This window comes from Periplaneta americana, chromosome 9 (assembly GCF_040183065.1).
Source record: "Periplaneta americana isolate PAMFEO1 chromosome 9, P.americana_PAMFEO1_priV1, whole genome shotgun sequence".
Lineage (NCBI taxonomy): Eukaryota > Metazoa > Arthropoda > Insecta > Blattodea > Blattidae > Periplaneta > Periplaneta americana.
In genome coordinates, this window is record NC_091125.1 from 14,118,316 (window position 1) to 14,134,872 (window position 16,557).

Here is a 16,557-nt window from a genome sequence, read left to right on the forward strand (position 1 = left end):
GATCGCAAACAATACAAAATTACAAATTATAATATTATAAACGTTAATCTAATGAATGCATTTACACAAAAAAAAAAAAAAAAAAAAAATATATATATATATATATATATATATATATATATATATATTAATAGGTACATATATGCCATTTGTTGAGTAATTATTAAAATATTTTATTAGTAGCTTTCCCATATGTGTAAGAAATGCACTCGCATAAAACAATTTTTGTTAAAAGTGTGGCTTTGGACTATTTCATTCTCACCCCTTCACTTGATTTTAACTATTTTATCTATGTGTTTGCAATAGTGTTTAATTTGATGTGTATTCAATTTTATTCAAGTTATGATTGAATGAAAAACCACTGTTGCAGTTATTGACTAATTAAATACCATTAATACTAATTATTAAATGCATCTGTCAAATAACGAATTGCAGTATCTTCTGCAAAATCTTGAATGTTTAAGTTGTCAATAATATTTATGTAATGTACTATATACTATAAGTAGTTAAAATAAAACAGGAGACGTGTCGGTTATACAGTGGAACCGACACGCTACTGTACTCGTATGAGCTACCGAGGCAAGACAGTGACATTAGCAGCAGTCCAGAATTTAGATCCCACAGCAGGCATTTGTCATTCGGTACACAGAAGCAATGATATTTTGTGACCCAAGCTATGTTGTGAAATGGTGGCCTTAAGTGGCTGTCTTCTTCGTCATCCTTCTTCTGCTCCTTGTTGTGGTCCTTGTAGCAATTCTTGTTGTATTTGTCATGGCACTTATCGTGGTTTTGGTCCTTATCGTGGTTCTTTCGTATTCCTAGTCATGAACTATATCGTAGTCGTTATTGTAATCCTTGTCGTGGTGCTTTCCGTTGTCCATGTCGTCATTATTATCGCAGTCCTTGTCGGTTTTCTCGTGATTCTTATCGTCATCTTGATGCCTTTATTGTAGTCCTAATCATGGTCCCTGTTGTCTTTGTCATGGTTCTAATTGTGGCCTTGGTGCTTGTCGTAATGCTTGTCATGATCCTCGTTGTGTGCATGTCGTAGTCCTGATTGTTATTCATATCGCGACGCATGTCCTGATCTTTACTGCGATCGTTGTTATTCTTGTCTTTGTGTTCGTCCGTTTCGTGGTCATATAGTGGTCGTTGTTTCTGTGTCGTATTATTTCTCGTGGTCATTATTGTTGTCCAAGCCATGGTGTCTTATTGCGATCATTGTGGTGCATGTCATGATCCATGTCATGATATTTATCGTGGTCTTTGTCATTATCGAGGTCCTTATATTGGTCCTTGATGTCTTTGCCATGGTCTTTATCGTGGTCATTGTTGTCTGTGTTGTGATTATTCTCGTCTTTGTTGGAGTCCCTATCACAGTGATTGTTTCCAGTGTAATGGTTTTTTTCGATCTTTTTTTTGTCATGTCCCTACCGTGGCCTTGGTCCTTATCGTGGTATTTCGTGATTCTTATAGTTGTCTCTGTCTTTGTCCATTCCGGGTCCTTATATTGATCCTAGTTGTCTCTAGCAAGATCCTTACCGTGATAATTGTTACCTTTGTCATATTCTTTTATCGTGAACATTGTTTTCTTTGTCGTGACCTTTGTTGTCATTGTAATAGCCCTTATCTTACTCCTTGTCTTTGTCATGGTCTTAGTCCTTATCGTATTCCTTGTCGTGTTCCTTATCGTAGTCATTGCCGTGGTCCTTAAAGTGGGTCATGTTATGGTTCTTATCATCCTGAACCTCGTGGTGCGTGTCGTGGGCAATGTCGTGATCCTTATGATACTCCTTGTCCTTATCCTTATCGTGATTCTTATAGTGGTCCATATTTTCCTTCGCATAGTCCTTATCGCTGGCTTGGCCTTTATGAACCTTATCGTAGTGTTTGTCATTGTGTTTATAGTGATACTTATCATAGTGTTTGTCGTGACCCATGTCGTTACTCTTATCGTAGTATTTGTCTTTGTTTTGTTGTTGTCATGGGTCTTAACATCGCCCTCGTCTTTGGCGAAGTCCTTATGGTGATTATTCCGTGGTTCATGACGTGGTCCTTATCGTGACCGTTGTCGTAGATCTTGTAATGATCCTTGTTGCCTTTGCCACGGTTCTTATCATGGTCAATGTTGTCTTTGTCATGTTTTTTTATCGTAATCCTTGTCTTTGTTGTGGTCCTTACCATAGTCCTTACCGTAATATTTATTGTCTTTTTTATGATCCTTATCATGGTATTGATCCTTATTGTGGTTCATGTTGTGAGTCTTATCATGAACCTTGTCCTTATCGTAGTTTAAATCGTAATTTTTATCGTGGCCCTTGTCTATATCGATATCGCGCTTTTAATATTGGTTTTTGTTTTCCTTGTCATGGTCCTTATCGTGATCCTTATTATTTTATCGTGGTCCTTATTGTCTTTGACATGTCCCTTATCGTGATCTATATTGTCTTTATTGTGGTCCTTATCGTCCTATTTGCTGCTTTTGTCATGGTCCTTAATAAGTACTTGTTATCTTTGTCATAGTCCTTATCTTAATAAATTTCGAAGTCCTTATCGTGGCCCATGTCGTGATATTTATCGTAATCCTTGTCATGGTGTTTGTCATGTTTTTTGTCGTATATTATCATGGTCCTGATTTTGGTCCTTATCGCGGTGCTTATTGTCTTTCTGATAGCCCTTTTCGTGGTCCTGGTCCTTTTAATCCTTATGGTGGTTTATGTCGTGGCATAATCATTGTCGTGGTATTTGTCGCGTTTCTTCTATATAACCATGATCCTGATCTTTGTCCTTGTTGTGGTCCTTGTTGTCTTTGTCGTGGTCCTTACAATGTTCCTTGCTGTCTTTGCGATATGTCTACATTTGTTATTTCAAAATTAATATTGTTTTTGCACTTTGGCGAATGACTTTCGTGTTACACGGTATATTTCAAACTTTCATGAAAGGTAAACGATCAAGCACGCAAAAAGAGACCTACACAGAAATACACAGACATCTGATAACATTTTGCACTGGTGTGCATTTTGGAACAGGATGATAATAGACCTACGCATGCACGACCAGATATCCTCCTGGCTACGTCGATATCGAGTGAACCGCGCTGTAGAACTTTAATTTCCGACGACCAAGAGTCGTCTCATTCTTTTTAAGGGGAACTGTACGTAATGGCTGGACAGAGAAGGCAGCACTACGGAACTCTATGCGGAGATGGCAGCACCAACGGAAGAGATAAGTACCACTATAGACAGGGGACCACTATAGATAGGTCTCCCCTAAAAATACTTGAATACAGGGATTTTTATAATGTTTTTCTCGACCACAATATCGTGGGCTATTGGAAAAAGTTGGTAAATCTTATTACTTTCCTATGTTGTTATCAACATTTTCCAATAAGTACACGATATACACTGAGTCACTGCTATGTTTCGGTCCCCTGCAGTGACTGAGTGGTGAGACCTTCAGCCTGTAACGCAGGCGGCCCTGGTTCGAGTCCCGATTTGGCCCGGGATTTTTCATTGAAAAATTTATAGTGATACCTGTGGCGAAAAATGTCGCAATTAGTGTTTTCTCGGGGTACTCTAATTTCCCCCATATTAGGCATCTACAGCATTCCGTCAACATTTCTCCATTTCGTCATCGTTCCATAGTATTCCCCGAAAGCCGGCTGGCGACGCACGGAGGGGCTGGTCCAGGGATGAGAACGGTGGCTTGCTCGAAACCTGGATACGGAGCGAACCTTAGTGTAGTCAGCCGACAAAGGTTTGGGAATGCACCTAGATTTAGGGTTAACGCAATAGATCGTAAAAGGTCGCAGTGTTAGGTCATAGTGCCCTTACGAAAATTCCATTTCAATTCTATTCCTGGTATGCCTAAAAACAGAGTTTAAACTTACAAAGCTATGTCCGCAAGTTGTGTTTTAATGCTACAAGCGCGGTCTTAGAGATGAGGGAAGAACATTAAAATCTTGGCGTTCAGGCATTATCACATCATCGATTTACCTGCAGGTGCCATTCCTGCGGTATGACGGGATGACCGAATAACTAGCGTGCAAGACCAACACATCCCTTTCAATGAGAGAACCAGTGAAGTTGCGTTGCTCCGATTTGTTCTGTATGCCCACCAGTTTGACCAGATTTCATGTTTCATAGCGTTTTAACTGTTATACGCTTTGTGATATCCGTATCAGACTTAACCGGTACTCTAACGTGCTGCGAGGTCTTTGAGATTTTGAACCGTCAGATACCATGTCATTAATGCAGAAACAGTGAATGTGAACTACGCAGAAAGCTACGTGTAGATGCCATCAACAGGGAAGGCAAGAAAGGAAAATCTACCTGATATATACGTTACTAAGAACTGTTCTCTAAGATTAGACCTGGAGAATGGTAAGAGGTGCAAGGTTTCCCTTTCAACGTGTAAACATAATAAATTACATTTTCCCTGAAATTGCTGCAAAATGTTATCTTCAGCAGTAGGACTTACTAAGTAACAACAACTGAAATAAAAACTCACAATATAGTTCACCTCTAATTTTATATTTGGAAGATAGCGGTATGCGTAAGCCAATTTTACTTGTAAGAAAACTAAAAGACCTGTGAAGAAACTTACATGAAGTATCTGTTTACGTGCACGAGGGCTGTTCGAAAAGTTCATGTCCTGATATATAGATGGCGTAAACAATAGTACCTTTGTTAGCATTCATGTTTCATTAGATCATGTGCTAAACATTATAAATATTTGCTGGTTACATTTTTGTATAGCTGAATTATTATGTTAGCGCGCCGAGCAGATTGTCCAAAATTGAGAACATCATGCATTGCGCCGTCATTAAATGTTATGTTTTATTTAACGACGCTCGCAACTACAGAGGTTATATCAGCGTCGCCGGATGTGCCGGAATTTTGTCCCGCATGAGTTCTTTTACATGCCAGTAAATCTACTCACATGAGCCTGTCGCATTTAAGCACACTTAAATGCCATCGACCTGGCCCGGGATCGAACCCGCAACCTTGGGGTTCCAGCGCTATACCAACTCGCCAAACAGGTCGACCGCCGTCATTAAATATTTCTTTAAAAAAAGATAATGAAACCAATAGAAATTAAAGTAGACATGGATACAACATTGGGGACACCAACTTCTTCCTTTTCGACTGTGAAGAAATGGGCCAAGAGAACGTGGAAGACGACCCTCGCACTGAACGGCCAGTGAAAGTAACACGTGAGGACATCATGGACAAAGTCCAAGCTATGGTGTTAAAAGACCATGGACTGAAAGTAGAGCTAAATTACTGAGGTAAACGCATCTTAACGGGTATCCCACATTTTAGTCAATGAATTGAGTATGTGCAAGGTCTCTCCAAGGTGGATGCACCGTCTGTTAACACATTTCCGATCTCAAATTTCGAAAGACTGTCTGGCTCGATTGAGAAAAATACATCCGATGTTTTAAGAAGATTGTGACCCAGATGAAACCTGTTCTAGAGACAAAATTGCAGTCGAATAAGTGGAAACACGGTGACTCTTTACCTCCAAAGAAAGCGAAGACTGTTGAATGGACTCTAAAACTCATGGAATTAGCGTTCCAGGATACTAAGTGGAAAATAATGATTGATTATCTAGCAAAATAGAAGACCATAACCGAAGCTCTACCCCCATTTATGGTGACTGCGGTATGGTCGACACTCCTTCCAACGACCACGAGTTAGCAGCGGCGGCACTCTCTTCCTCTTCAAATTCTGACTCCTCTCCGCCAGAAAGTTCCTCGTCCGTGTCCGTGTCGTCCAAATTTATTTCGAACCGATCACTAATTTTATCTACTACTTCGTCCTTCTCCCAATAAAATTGTTCAACTTTTTCTACGTGTTCACAGGCCTTTGTCCAATTGTCTTCCAGCACTTTTGCAAGAGCGCTATCAAGCAACAAATTCACGTCTTTACTTTTGAACGAAATATTATACTTCGCAACTTCATTTTGAACCTTCCCTATATTAATATTAACCTTCCGCGTTTAAGTCACAATGTTACGGTGGCTGTCTCACTAGAATACGGGAGTACAACGTTGCAATTTGGTCGATTTCGTATGTTTTGAAATGGTCTTTTTTTCTTTTTATAAGTTCATACAATACAGGTTTCGTGGGTCGTAAATCAAATTCAATGTTATTGTTACGGAGCCAGGACTGCATTTCAGAGTTCAGTGTTTTGAAATAGTTGCCTTATTGAGTTTTGTTGAATGACAGCTGGCATTGTCCATAAGAATGATACTTACTTACTTACTTCCTTACTTATTTACTTACTTACTTACTTACTTACTTACTTACTTACTTACTTACTTACTTACTTACTTACTTACTGGCTTTTAAGGAACCCGGAGGTTCATTGCCGCCCTCTCATAAGCCAGCCATTGGTCCCTATCCTGAGCAAGATTAATCCAGTCTTTACCGTCATATTCCACCTCCCTCAAATCCATTTTAATATTATCCTCCCATCTACGTCTCGGCCTCCCCAAAGGTCTTTTTCCCTCCGGCCTCCCAACTAACACTTTATATGCATTCCTGGATTCGCCCATAAGTGCTACATGCCCTGCCCATCTCAAACGTCTGGATTTTATGTTCCTAATTATGTCGGGTGAAGAATACAATGCGTGCAGCTCTGCGTTGTGAAACTTTCACCATTCTCCTGTTACTTCATCCCTCTTAGCCCCAAATATTTTCCTAAGAACCTTATTCTCAAACACCCTTAATCTCTGTTCCTCTTTCAAAGTGAGAGTCCAAGTTTCACAATCATACAGAACAACCGGTAATATAACAAACTGTTTTATAAATTCTAACTTTCAGGTTTTTTTGACAGAAGACTAGATGACAAAAGCTTCTCAGCCAAATAATAACACGCATTTTCCATATTTATTCTGCGTTTAATTTCCTCCCGAGTGTCATTTATACTTGTTACTGGTGCTCCAATATATCTGAATTTTTCCACCTCTTTGAAAGATAAATCTCCAATTTTTATAGTTCCATTTCATACAATATTCTGGTCACGAAACATAATCATATACTTTGTCTTTTCGGGATTTACTTCCAACCCTATCGCTTTACTTGCTTCAACTAGAATTTCCGCGTTTTCCCTAATCGTTTGTGGATTTTCTCCTAGCATATTCACGTCATCCGCATAGACAAGAAGCTGATGTAACCCATTCAACTCCAGACCCTGTCTATTATCCTGAACTTTCCTAATGGCATAATCTAGAGGGAAGTTAAAAAGCAAAGGTGATAGTGCATCTCCGTGCTTTAGCCCGCAGTGAATTGGAAAAGCATCAGATAGAAACTGGCCTATACGGACTCTCCTGTATGTTTCACTAAGACACATTTTAATTAATCAAACTAGTTTCTTGGGAATACCAAATTCAATAAGAATATTGTATAAAACTTCTCTCTTAACCGAGTCATACGCCTTTTTGAAATCTGCGAATAACTGATGTACTGTACCCTTATACTCCCATTTTTTCTCCAATGTCTGTCGAATACAAAAAATCTGATCAATAGTCGATCTATTACGCCTAAAACCACACTGATGATCCCCAATAATTTCATATACATATGGAGTTAATCTTCTCAAAAGGATATTCGACAAAATTTTGTACGATGTCAACAAAAGTGATATTCCTCGAAAGTTACTACAGTTAGTCTAGTCCCCATTCTTAAAAATATTTACGATTATGGACTCCTTCCATTGTTCTGATACAATTTCCTTTTCTCAAATTGCAAGTACAAGTTTATAAATTTCGCTAGATAATGCCCTTCCACTTTGTTGTATTAATTCTGCTGGAATTTGATCAATACCTGGAGACTTGTACTTTTTCAGATTTTCTATCGCAATTTCGACTTCAGAAAGTGTGGGCTCCGGTATGAATGGCTCAGCAGTTTGTATTTAAATTTCGTCCTGATCATTTCTATTTGGTCTATGTATATTTAGTAGTTGCCCAAAATAGTTTTTCCATCTGTTCAGGATGGAATGAAAGTCTGCAAGTAAGTCACCATTCTCATCCTTAATCACATTTATCCTTGCCTGATATCCGTTTTTAAATTCCTTTATACCCTTATATAAATCTCGAATTTTTTTATTCTTACAATTTGTTTCTACTTCATTCAGTTTTTCCTTCAAGTAATCTCTCTTTTTATTCCTAAGTGTACGATTTGCTTCCCGTCTTTCATTGAAATTATTATCTCTATTCTCCACAATTGGATGCTGTAATAATTCCAATTTTGCTTGTTTCCTTCTATCTACTACAATGGAACAATCTTCATCAAACCATGGTTTGTTTTTCTTAGTTTCATGATAACCTATGCTCTGCTCAGCTGCAATTTTGATATTATCTCGGATATTGTCCCACACGCTATTAACATCTAACTCTTCCTCAGCTTCGTCAGCAGTTGCTAAAGCAGCAAACCTATTTGAAATTTCAACCTGATAACGTTGCTTAGTTTCCTCGTCCTTTAATTTCAAATTATTGAATCTACCAGTGGCGGCTGATTGACTGAGGCAAGTGAGGCCGAGCCTCAGTCACTTGGCTTAACTGAAATCAAATTTTGTTTTTATGTAATGTATTAGTTATTTGAATGAAGCATATATCGCTGTAGAAGCATTTGAAAACTTTGTGATGTAGATAGCCCTGTTTTGCGGTAAAATTTGTTCCTGGGGCCAGGATCGCTCGTGCCGGGTCTGGCTTGTGATGTATATAGACCTGTTTTGCAGTAAAATTTGTTCATGAGGCCAGGATTGCTCGTGCCAACCATGGGCCGGCCTCAAGGGTAGAGTGGGGTGGGAATAGGATGACTTGTCTTCCCAAATAGGCCATAAATAACAAACATTCCAGCTCTTTGGCAGGCAGAGACCCACACTATTTTCTCATCTTATGTCTTAGTTTATGACTTAAGCGAGGGTGTTGTACTATTGTACTTTGTGTAGTGAATCTGGGCCAATGTTGTTATGTATTTTGGGAAAATATAAACAGAAACAAATGCCAGAAATAATGTTGGTGTATTTAATTCATTGTTAGAGTGTCCTTTTTCGAGAAGAAATAATATTGAAAGAAAGGAAGTTCTAAATAAAGAGATAGCCGACCGAGATACCTATGACATCGCTGACAATTTTTATGACAGATAATCTTAAAACTCGAGTTACTGTTGCATCCTGGTATGGGCAACATAAATGGTTAAGTGGTAATGTGGTGCAAAATAAACATCTCTGTTGAAAGGAAAGAAAGGGAAATTTCAACACATAATATGGGTTGCTTCATCACACTGAAACAATCACTGAAACTCGCAGCATAACAGCTTATTTGGTGAGTGAAATTATTATTTTTCATTACTAGTAATAATAATAGACTAATAATAATAATACAGTAATAATGATATTAATAATATAACAACAATAATAATTAATATCATAAATAAACATTTTCTATCGGAGGCATTTAAACTAGTTGCATCTGGCCTCACCGAGGATTTGGATCACCGGCCGCTACTGGAATCTACTAATATTAGCTTGTTGCTCTACTCGCTTGGCTACTGATAGTCTTTCTCTTAATTCTCCAATTACCAAATAATGGTCAGAATTACAGTCTGCCCCCCTGAAAGTTCGAATGTCTACTATACTTGTGTGCCTTCTTTTCTCTGCCAAGATGTGATCTATCTGGTTATGTGTCATTCCGTCTGGAGAAGTCCAAGTATATTTATGTATATCCTTATGGGGGAATGTTGTACTCTTGACAATTAATTTTTTTGATGTCATATCTAGGTATCTGATCAAAAGTGTGTTCCAATTCCTCATAGAAGCTATCCTTTATATGGTCGTCTTTTTCTTCTGTAGGGGCGTGAGCATTTATAACTATGATATCGCACTATCTACCCTTAAGTACTAAATACGATAACCTGTTACTGATAAATTCGACCTTTTTTATTGCTGATTTTATTCTTTTATATACAAAGAATCCTGTTCCTAATTGGTAGTTATCATTTCCTTCCCCATAATACAGTAAGTAATCGCCTATTTGTGATATGCCATTCCCATCTAATCTAACCTCTTGTACTCCCATCTCTACTAACTTGAAGATTCCCCCCCCCGGCAATAAAAGAGATATAGATATGGCAATAAATACACTTACCAATAATATTAAAACAGCTGCAAATACGGCTTCTTCCAATAGTTTAAACTTTAATCGAATTAGAAGAAAAACAGTACTTCCACCACATATCTTACAGCTCCAATATGTGAAAAGATCAGCCAGGGCACTATGGCAAAGAACAAAATATCCTCCTCATAAGCAAAATTATAATAAGGCTACACAAGAACTCAAATTTGCCCTAAAAGAATTATACAGAGAGGCAACTGACAATGAGTTAAAATCCTTAGATTCAACCACTAAAATGTGACAATCAATGGCTCACAAGCCCGAATGATAAACTGAGATATTTTCCAAAATTTTAGAAAGCCAGTTTCAACCTAATGACAATGAAGATAATAATACAACTTTAGAAGTGAATAATGCTTTAAACCAGCCTCTACAACTGTCTCCAATTTGTAAACTATTTACTCCAGCTGAAGTCAGAAACACGATTAATAGATTACCCACGAAAAAAGCCCCTGGGCATGACTATACTGTATAACACAACCTCTCCTCTTGCAACTGCCTAGAAGAACTATAGTTCTGTTAACACAGATATACAATACAATGATATGCTTAACGTATTTTCCTTCAATATGGAAGTACGCTAATATTGTGATGATTCCTAAACCGAATAAAATTCGTACTGATCCATTTAACCACAGACCTATAAGTCTTCTGCCTCTCTTTTCAAAAATATTTGAGCGTCTTTTATTACCTAGACTATTAACGCATCTAGAATCATTGTTACCAAATACTCAATTTGGATTCAGAAAAATGCATTCCTGTCCGCAACAATTACATAGGATTATTGACATAATTCTTGACACCTATGAAAAGAAACAAATCTGTTTAGGCCTTTTCCTTGATACAGAAAAGGCGTTCGATAAAGTGTGGCATAATGGCCTCTTATTTAAACTAAAAAACCATCTTCCTGACACATATTACCGTTTAATTCTTAGAAAACGAACTTATTCAGTAATTTATGAAGGTGTAGTCTACATTATCAGATTAGATATATCTCTGCAGGTGTACCTCAAGGGAGCATTCTAGCCCCTTTTCTCTATTTAATTTACACTCATGATATACCAACACTCAAATCAGATTCTCTAACTGTAGCTCAGTTCGCTGATGACATTGCTGTCCTTAGCAAAGGAGATACTGGTGAACAAGTGACAACCAATCTACAAAACTTTCTAGAAGAAATTGAAAAATGAAAAAAAAAAAATGGAGAACAGTCATGAACACAAATAAGTCATCAACAGAAACATTCACATACCTCAAAAAAGAAAAAGCACTTCCATTATACCTCAACTGTTCACCAGTACCACAACATGAAGAAGTACGATATCTTGGACTCATCCTAGACAGTCGCTTGACCTGGAATAAACATCTCACTTACACCCTTCAGAGATTAAGATACAGACTTCATCGATTAAAAACAATACTTTCCAGCTCTTGTCTTTCCCTTTCCAACAAAAGGCTAATATATGTAATGCTTCTCAAACCTATTTGGCTCTATGGATGTCATTAAGGGGATCGGCTTCTATAAGCCAAATCAAGCGTATTCAAACATTCCAAAATCGTGCACTAAGGATAATCACTGGAGCACCATGGTACATCAGAAATGAAACACTTCATTCAGATCTAGATCTAGCCAAAATAGAGACTGTACTTCATTCTTCCTATACACGATTATATACAACATTGTCAACACATTCTAACAGTTTAATCAACCAGATTGCTTGGATACTACCCCCTGCACAGCCTGGTCGTCGCCTCAAGAGGAAAAGACACACTGATTTGTTGATGCTTTGAGGAACGTTAATGCACGTCACCCTCTCCACAAGTCTCATATTGTTGTAATGTTAATTATTTAAGCACAATTGATACTACCAATGTACAAAAATTTTCAAATAAATAAAAAAAGATAAAATAAATCAGATTTCTGTATCACCATTACAGAGTAACTAACAATGAACTTACCCGCGGTGTGTCACAAAATACTGTTATCCTGCCGTCTTGTGAAAAATTAGCTGGTATGAACAAATGTTCGCGCGGAATTCAAACACTACAACACCATAATACAATGTAACAATTTACCTTCTAAACAATGTCTCCAACTCTACTAAAAAAAAAAAAGTTCCATAGAAATCAGTATTTTACGCAAGTTCTAGTTTTAGGACTCTATGTAGTAATGGGTTTTATTGTTTTTACGTTGTGCTCATTACAAACAATACAGCAGAACCAGAGCAGAACACACCTCCATGACACAACAGTGCACGATGTCATTCGTCTGCTAATTCCTTCCCTATACAAGAGCCAATGAGATTCACTGATGGAGACTGCCACTACCTCTGCAAGCTGATGGAACCGGTACGACACCTGCGGAGCATCAGTGACGTCATCGTTGAAATTCGAAACACCGTGATGCAATCAGATTGCTCAGTGCTGAGATTCGGAATACGCTGTTTAAAAAAGTGTGTTCTAGAAAGGCTAAGAGCGTATTCCGAATCTCAATGACGTTACGCTGCAGCGAAATAGGAACAAAACTGCTGGAAGGATCGATGGCTGTCATGGCGACTGTATAAGTTGCTGTCTGTGCTACGCTAGCAAAATTTTGCGAAATTTCCGTACTGCCATCTCGTTCAAAGAAAAGAGAGCATAAACAATTTATTTCTTGAACCGGTAGTTAACTGGTCCGTTGACATGTTCGCTCATAAGCCTTTAATATATTGTTTTTACGTTGTGCTTATTACAAACAATATAGCAAAACTAAAGCAGAACACACCGCCATGACACAACAGTGCACGACGTCATTCGTCTGCTAATTCCCGCCCTATACAAGAACCAATCAGATTCACTGATGGCGACTGATGGAGACTGTCACCACCTCTGCAAGCTGACGGCACCGGTGCGACACCGGTGGAGCATCAGTCACGTCATCGGTGAAATTCGGAACACCGTGATTCCATCAGATTGCTCAGCGCTGAGGTTCGGAATACGTTATAAGGGAGAAGGAGGGAAGGGAATTCCAAGAATTCTACAAAAGAATACCTCTTCACCGTTACATATGTTGGCGGTCGGTAGACAAGGACCGCAGACAAGGACAGTAGAAATCACGCCAACTTAATCCTCATGCACATTACATAAAATAATCTTTTGCGGCAATTGAATGGGGCAATTCGTGACAAAGGACTAGGTATGACCAAATGAAAGCGTTGTTTCATCATGAGTCATGACAATGAGCATGCTAATAGATCCGCTTCGCTGAACTACACAAACTACGGATGGAATTGTCGCATCATCGCTATTCGTCGTATCTGGCACTCCTTTGACTTTTTCCTCTTCCCAAAGCTCAAAATGTACTTGGATGAAAGTTAATTTTCGTTAGATAAAAAGGTTATCCCAGAAACATGTTTACAGAACTCGAAGAATCTGTTTATAATTTGGCTATAAAGCATTAGAGTATTCTTGAATCAAGAGTGTTAATCTCGGGAGCGGGGGAAGGTTATGCTAAGATATATAAAACTGTTTCAAAAAAATCTTAGGCTATGAACTTCTCAAGCAGCGCTGTATCCCAGACAATTCTTAGCAAATAACGCGTTGTGTTGTAGGTAGTTTGAATAACGTGCGCTATTAACAACAGAAGTAACGACTGTCGTCTGAGCCCGCCAGGTGTCACTTCTCTGTAGTCATGTTCCTTTGCAGTGATCATAGTTGTACTTTCCAAGCTATTCTGTAACCACCAACAAGTTATATATTATAGAGAGGCAGTATACCTTTGATAAGCGCTCCCTGCGGAGGCTATCGGTACTATGGATCGTACCAAACAAAACATGGCGGTCCACAGAACCGACAGCCTCCGCAAGGAGTGCTTATCAAAAGGTATACCACAGGCAACGATTTATAATACTACGGGAGACTTTGAATAATCAGGTGTCCCGTAGTTTTCAATGAATACTTTATTTCATATTCTTGTATGATACATTTTCAATAATAGTATTTCACAACATATGTATTATTATTAAAATTATTATTATTATTATTATTATTATTATTATTATATTTTTCGGATACATCAATACTTAATTTAAACATTTCGCTACCAGGTTTTGTTTTTGTAAAAAGCTGATTTATAAATAAATAGAGAACTTTATTAAAATTAGAGATTTATTAAAATGTCTCATTCCCTTGGATTAAAATTAAATGTTCCGTAAATGGTAATATTCGTTTCTGGATAATTAAACCCTCTCAATACAGGTTGCATTACCCACTAGAATTATAAGATAAGACGGACTGAACATAAGCGAAATATATATTTAATAAGTTTGTACCATCAATAGTTTAGTTTTTTGTGTTTATAGGGCCTACTCCAAATTTCTTTTTATTAATGCGTAGGGTTCTTTTTGTTAACAAAGAGGAAAGTCAGCACTTGCATCACACACAATTTGTCATTATTGCGTCAAATGTAAGAACAGTTTTATTCTGCAAAAGCCTCTGCCTAGTTGCGACAGCGTGTGAGACAATATTTGTTTCAAATTAGGCCTATATTAGACTACACGATGTGTCCATCACACGAAAAGAAGTGTAGCTAGCTGTGGCTCCTGTTGTTTCTGATAACAATGTTAACCGTAAGTATCTTATCGTTTCAATAATTGTGGTGAGTTGTGACTATGTGAATAACTTTCTATTAGTGTCATTATTTAATTTTTATGTTGCATGCTAAGAGGTTATTTGTAGTTTTAATAATTGCAGTTTTCAAAAAGTCCCCGTGTTAATTCCATTTTCAAATGAATTTGTATAAATAATCATTGGATTTTTTTTTTTTTTAATTTTCGCCACTACCTTTCCTATATTTTACTCCTATTAGTTACATACGTCATCTCTCTTAAAATAACTTGGTGAGCACTGAATTACATGATTTTATATTAGGTTAGATTAGCTGTAAGGTAATTAAATTTATGACGAAGCAAAATATTATGTATTTTTCTTTTGCTGAATACATTCATCCGTCTTTAGGTGTTTTGGTTTGGTTGCATTGAGTATAGCTTGTCATTTAATATCTGTGCTATATTTAGTGAAACTAATAAAATATAGGCCTACAGCTGTTATAAAACATAAAGTATTGTGTGTATTTTACATTTTACTTATTAACATAGGCTTAATATGTAACTCAATTTACAATAATACTAACTTCGTCACTGTCATTTCCTACAACGTGCGAGCCACGCCCCATTGTTTTGACTATACAAAACATGGCTGACTAACGTTCAATTGTCTTCAACTAGAAGACGTTGTAGCCTCTGTATAGCATATAACTTGTTGGTAACCACCCTTTCTGACATGTGGATGGAGGCGATGAATGAATGAAGCTTCCTTTTTGATTGGCAGGTGAATGGGGAGCGGAACCCGAGCGAGGTGTACAAGGACTTCCGGTCGGTGGTGCTGCAGACATTAGGGATGCACGACCAGGGCACGGAAGGACCGGCAATCACCGCGAACGTTGCCCCAGCACCCATCACTGAGAAGGCCTCTGAACCTGCTCCGTCGTACAAGGCACCCGCCAAGGGCTTCCCACCAGTAATCTGGGTCATAGGTGAGCGAGCCTCATCCCACATCATTCAGGGAATATGAGTTCAATCTCCAGCAGACGCATGGAGATTTCTCATAATAGCCTACTGTATCTGTGTATATTCTGTATTATCTAGTCCAGCGGTTCCCAAAGTGTGCTCCGCTGAGCCCTTAGGGCTCCGCTAATGATTCTCAGAGGCTCCGTCGGCGGAAGTTATGAAGATAACAAAAATTGCTAATTCTATCTAGTCTCTAGTGGGGAAAAAAGAAAATACTTCCATCAAGCGAAAAATACTTTCTGAGAAAGTAGTTTGCGTTCTTCTTGCTATATGGAAGCATTAATATTAGATCTACTCGTCACTGGAACTATCTCGATCTTTCTTCCTTGCCAAGTACTCAATGATTCTCGAAATTTATTTTATTTTTTATATATTGGACAGGCAGCATTTGTTATTCGTGGTACGTGGAATCTACAATCTATTGACTGTTACGTTACCTCAAAAATATATAGGTATACTGTATGCCTGCATGTTAATTTGACAGCAGGTGTGTCAGCTAAACTTTCGTTGAACCATAACTGTGACTTAAAACGGGCTCCCTAAGACCTAAGAGTCATTAGCCATCAACCAGTGCTCAGTCAAAGGGAGATAACAACAGCTATAACCTTAATGTGAAAGAAGATAGTGCGAATTCCTGGGAATTGAGTTCGGAATATGTTGAACATGAACCTGTCTCAGAGTCTACGGTGCCTAGTGTAGAGGTACTGAAAGTAACAAACGAAAATATTGTGATTTAAATTTAATGATAAAACACACATGTTAGGTCAAT

At 38.0% G+C, this 16,557-nt stretch overlaps 1 protein-coding gene across 2 annotated transcripts in view; it reads left to right on the forward strand.

Annotated features, from left to right (window-relative positions):
* The window catches only part of LOC138705787 (adenylate kinase isoenzyme 5), a 426,744-nt gene that overhangs the window by 367,159 nt on the left and 43,028 nt on the right, over positions 1–16,557 (forward strand). For both annotated transcript variants that reach the window (XM_069834426.1, XM_069834427.1), the window contains exon 6: positions 15,550–15,754. In XM_069834426.1, coding sequence (XP_069690527.1) covers positions 15,550–15,754 — 205 coding nt within the window. The remainder of the gene's footprint in view (positions 1–15,549; positions 15,755–16,557) is intronic.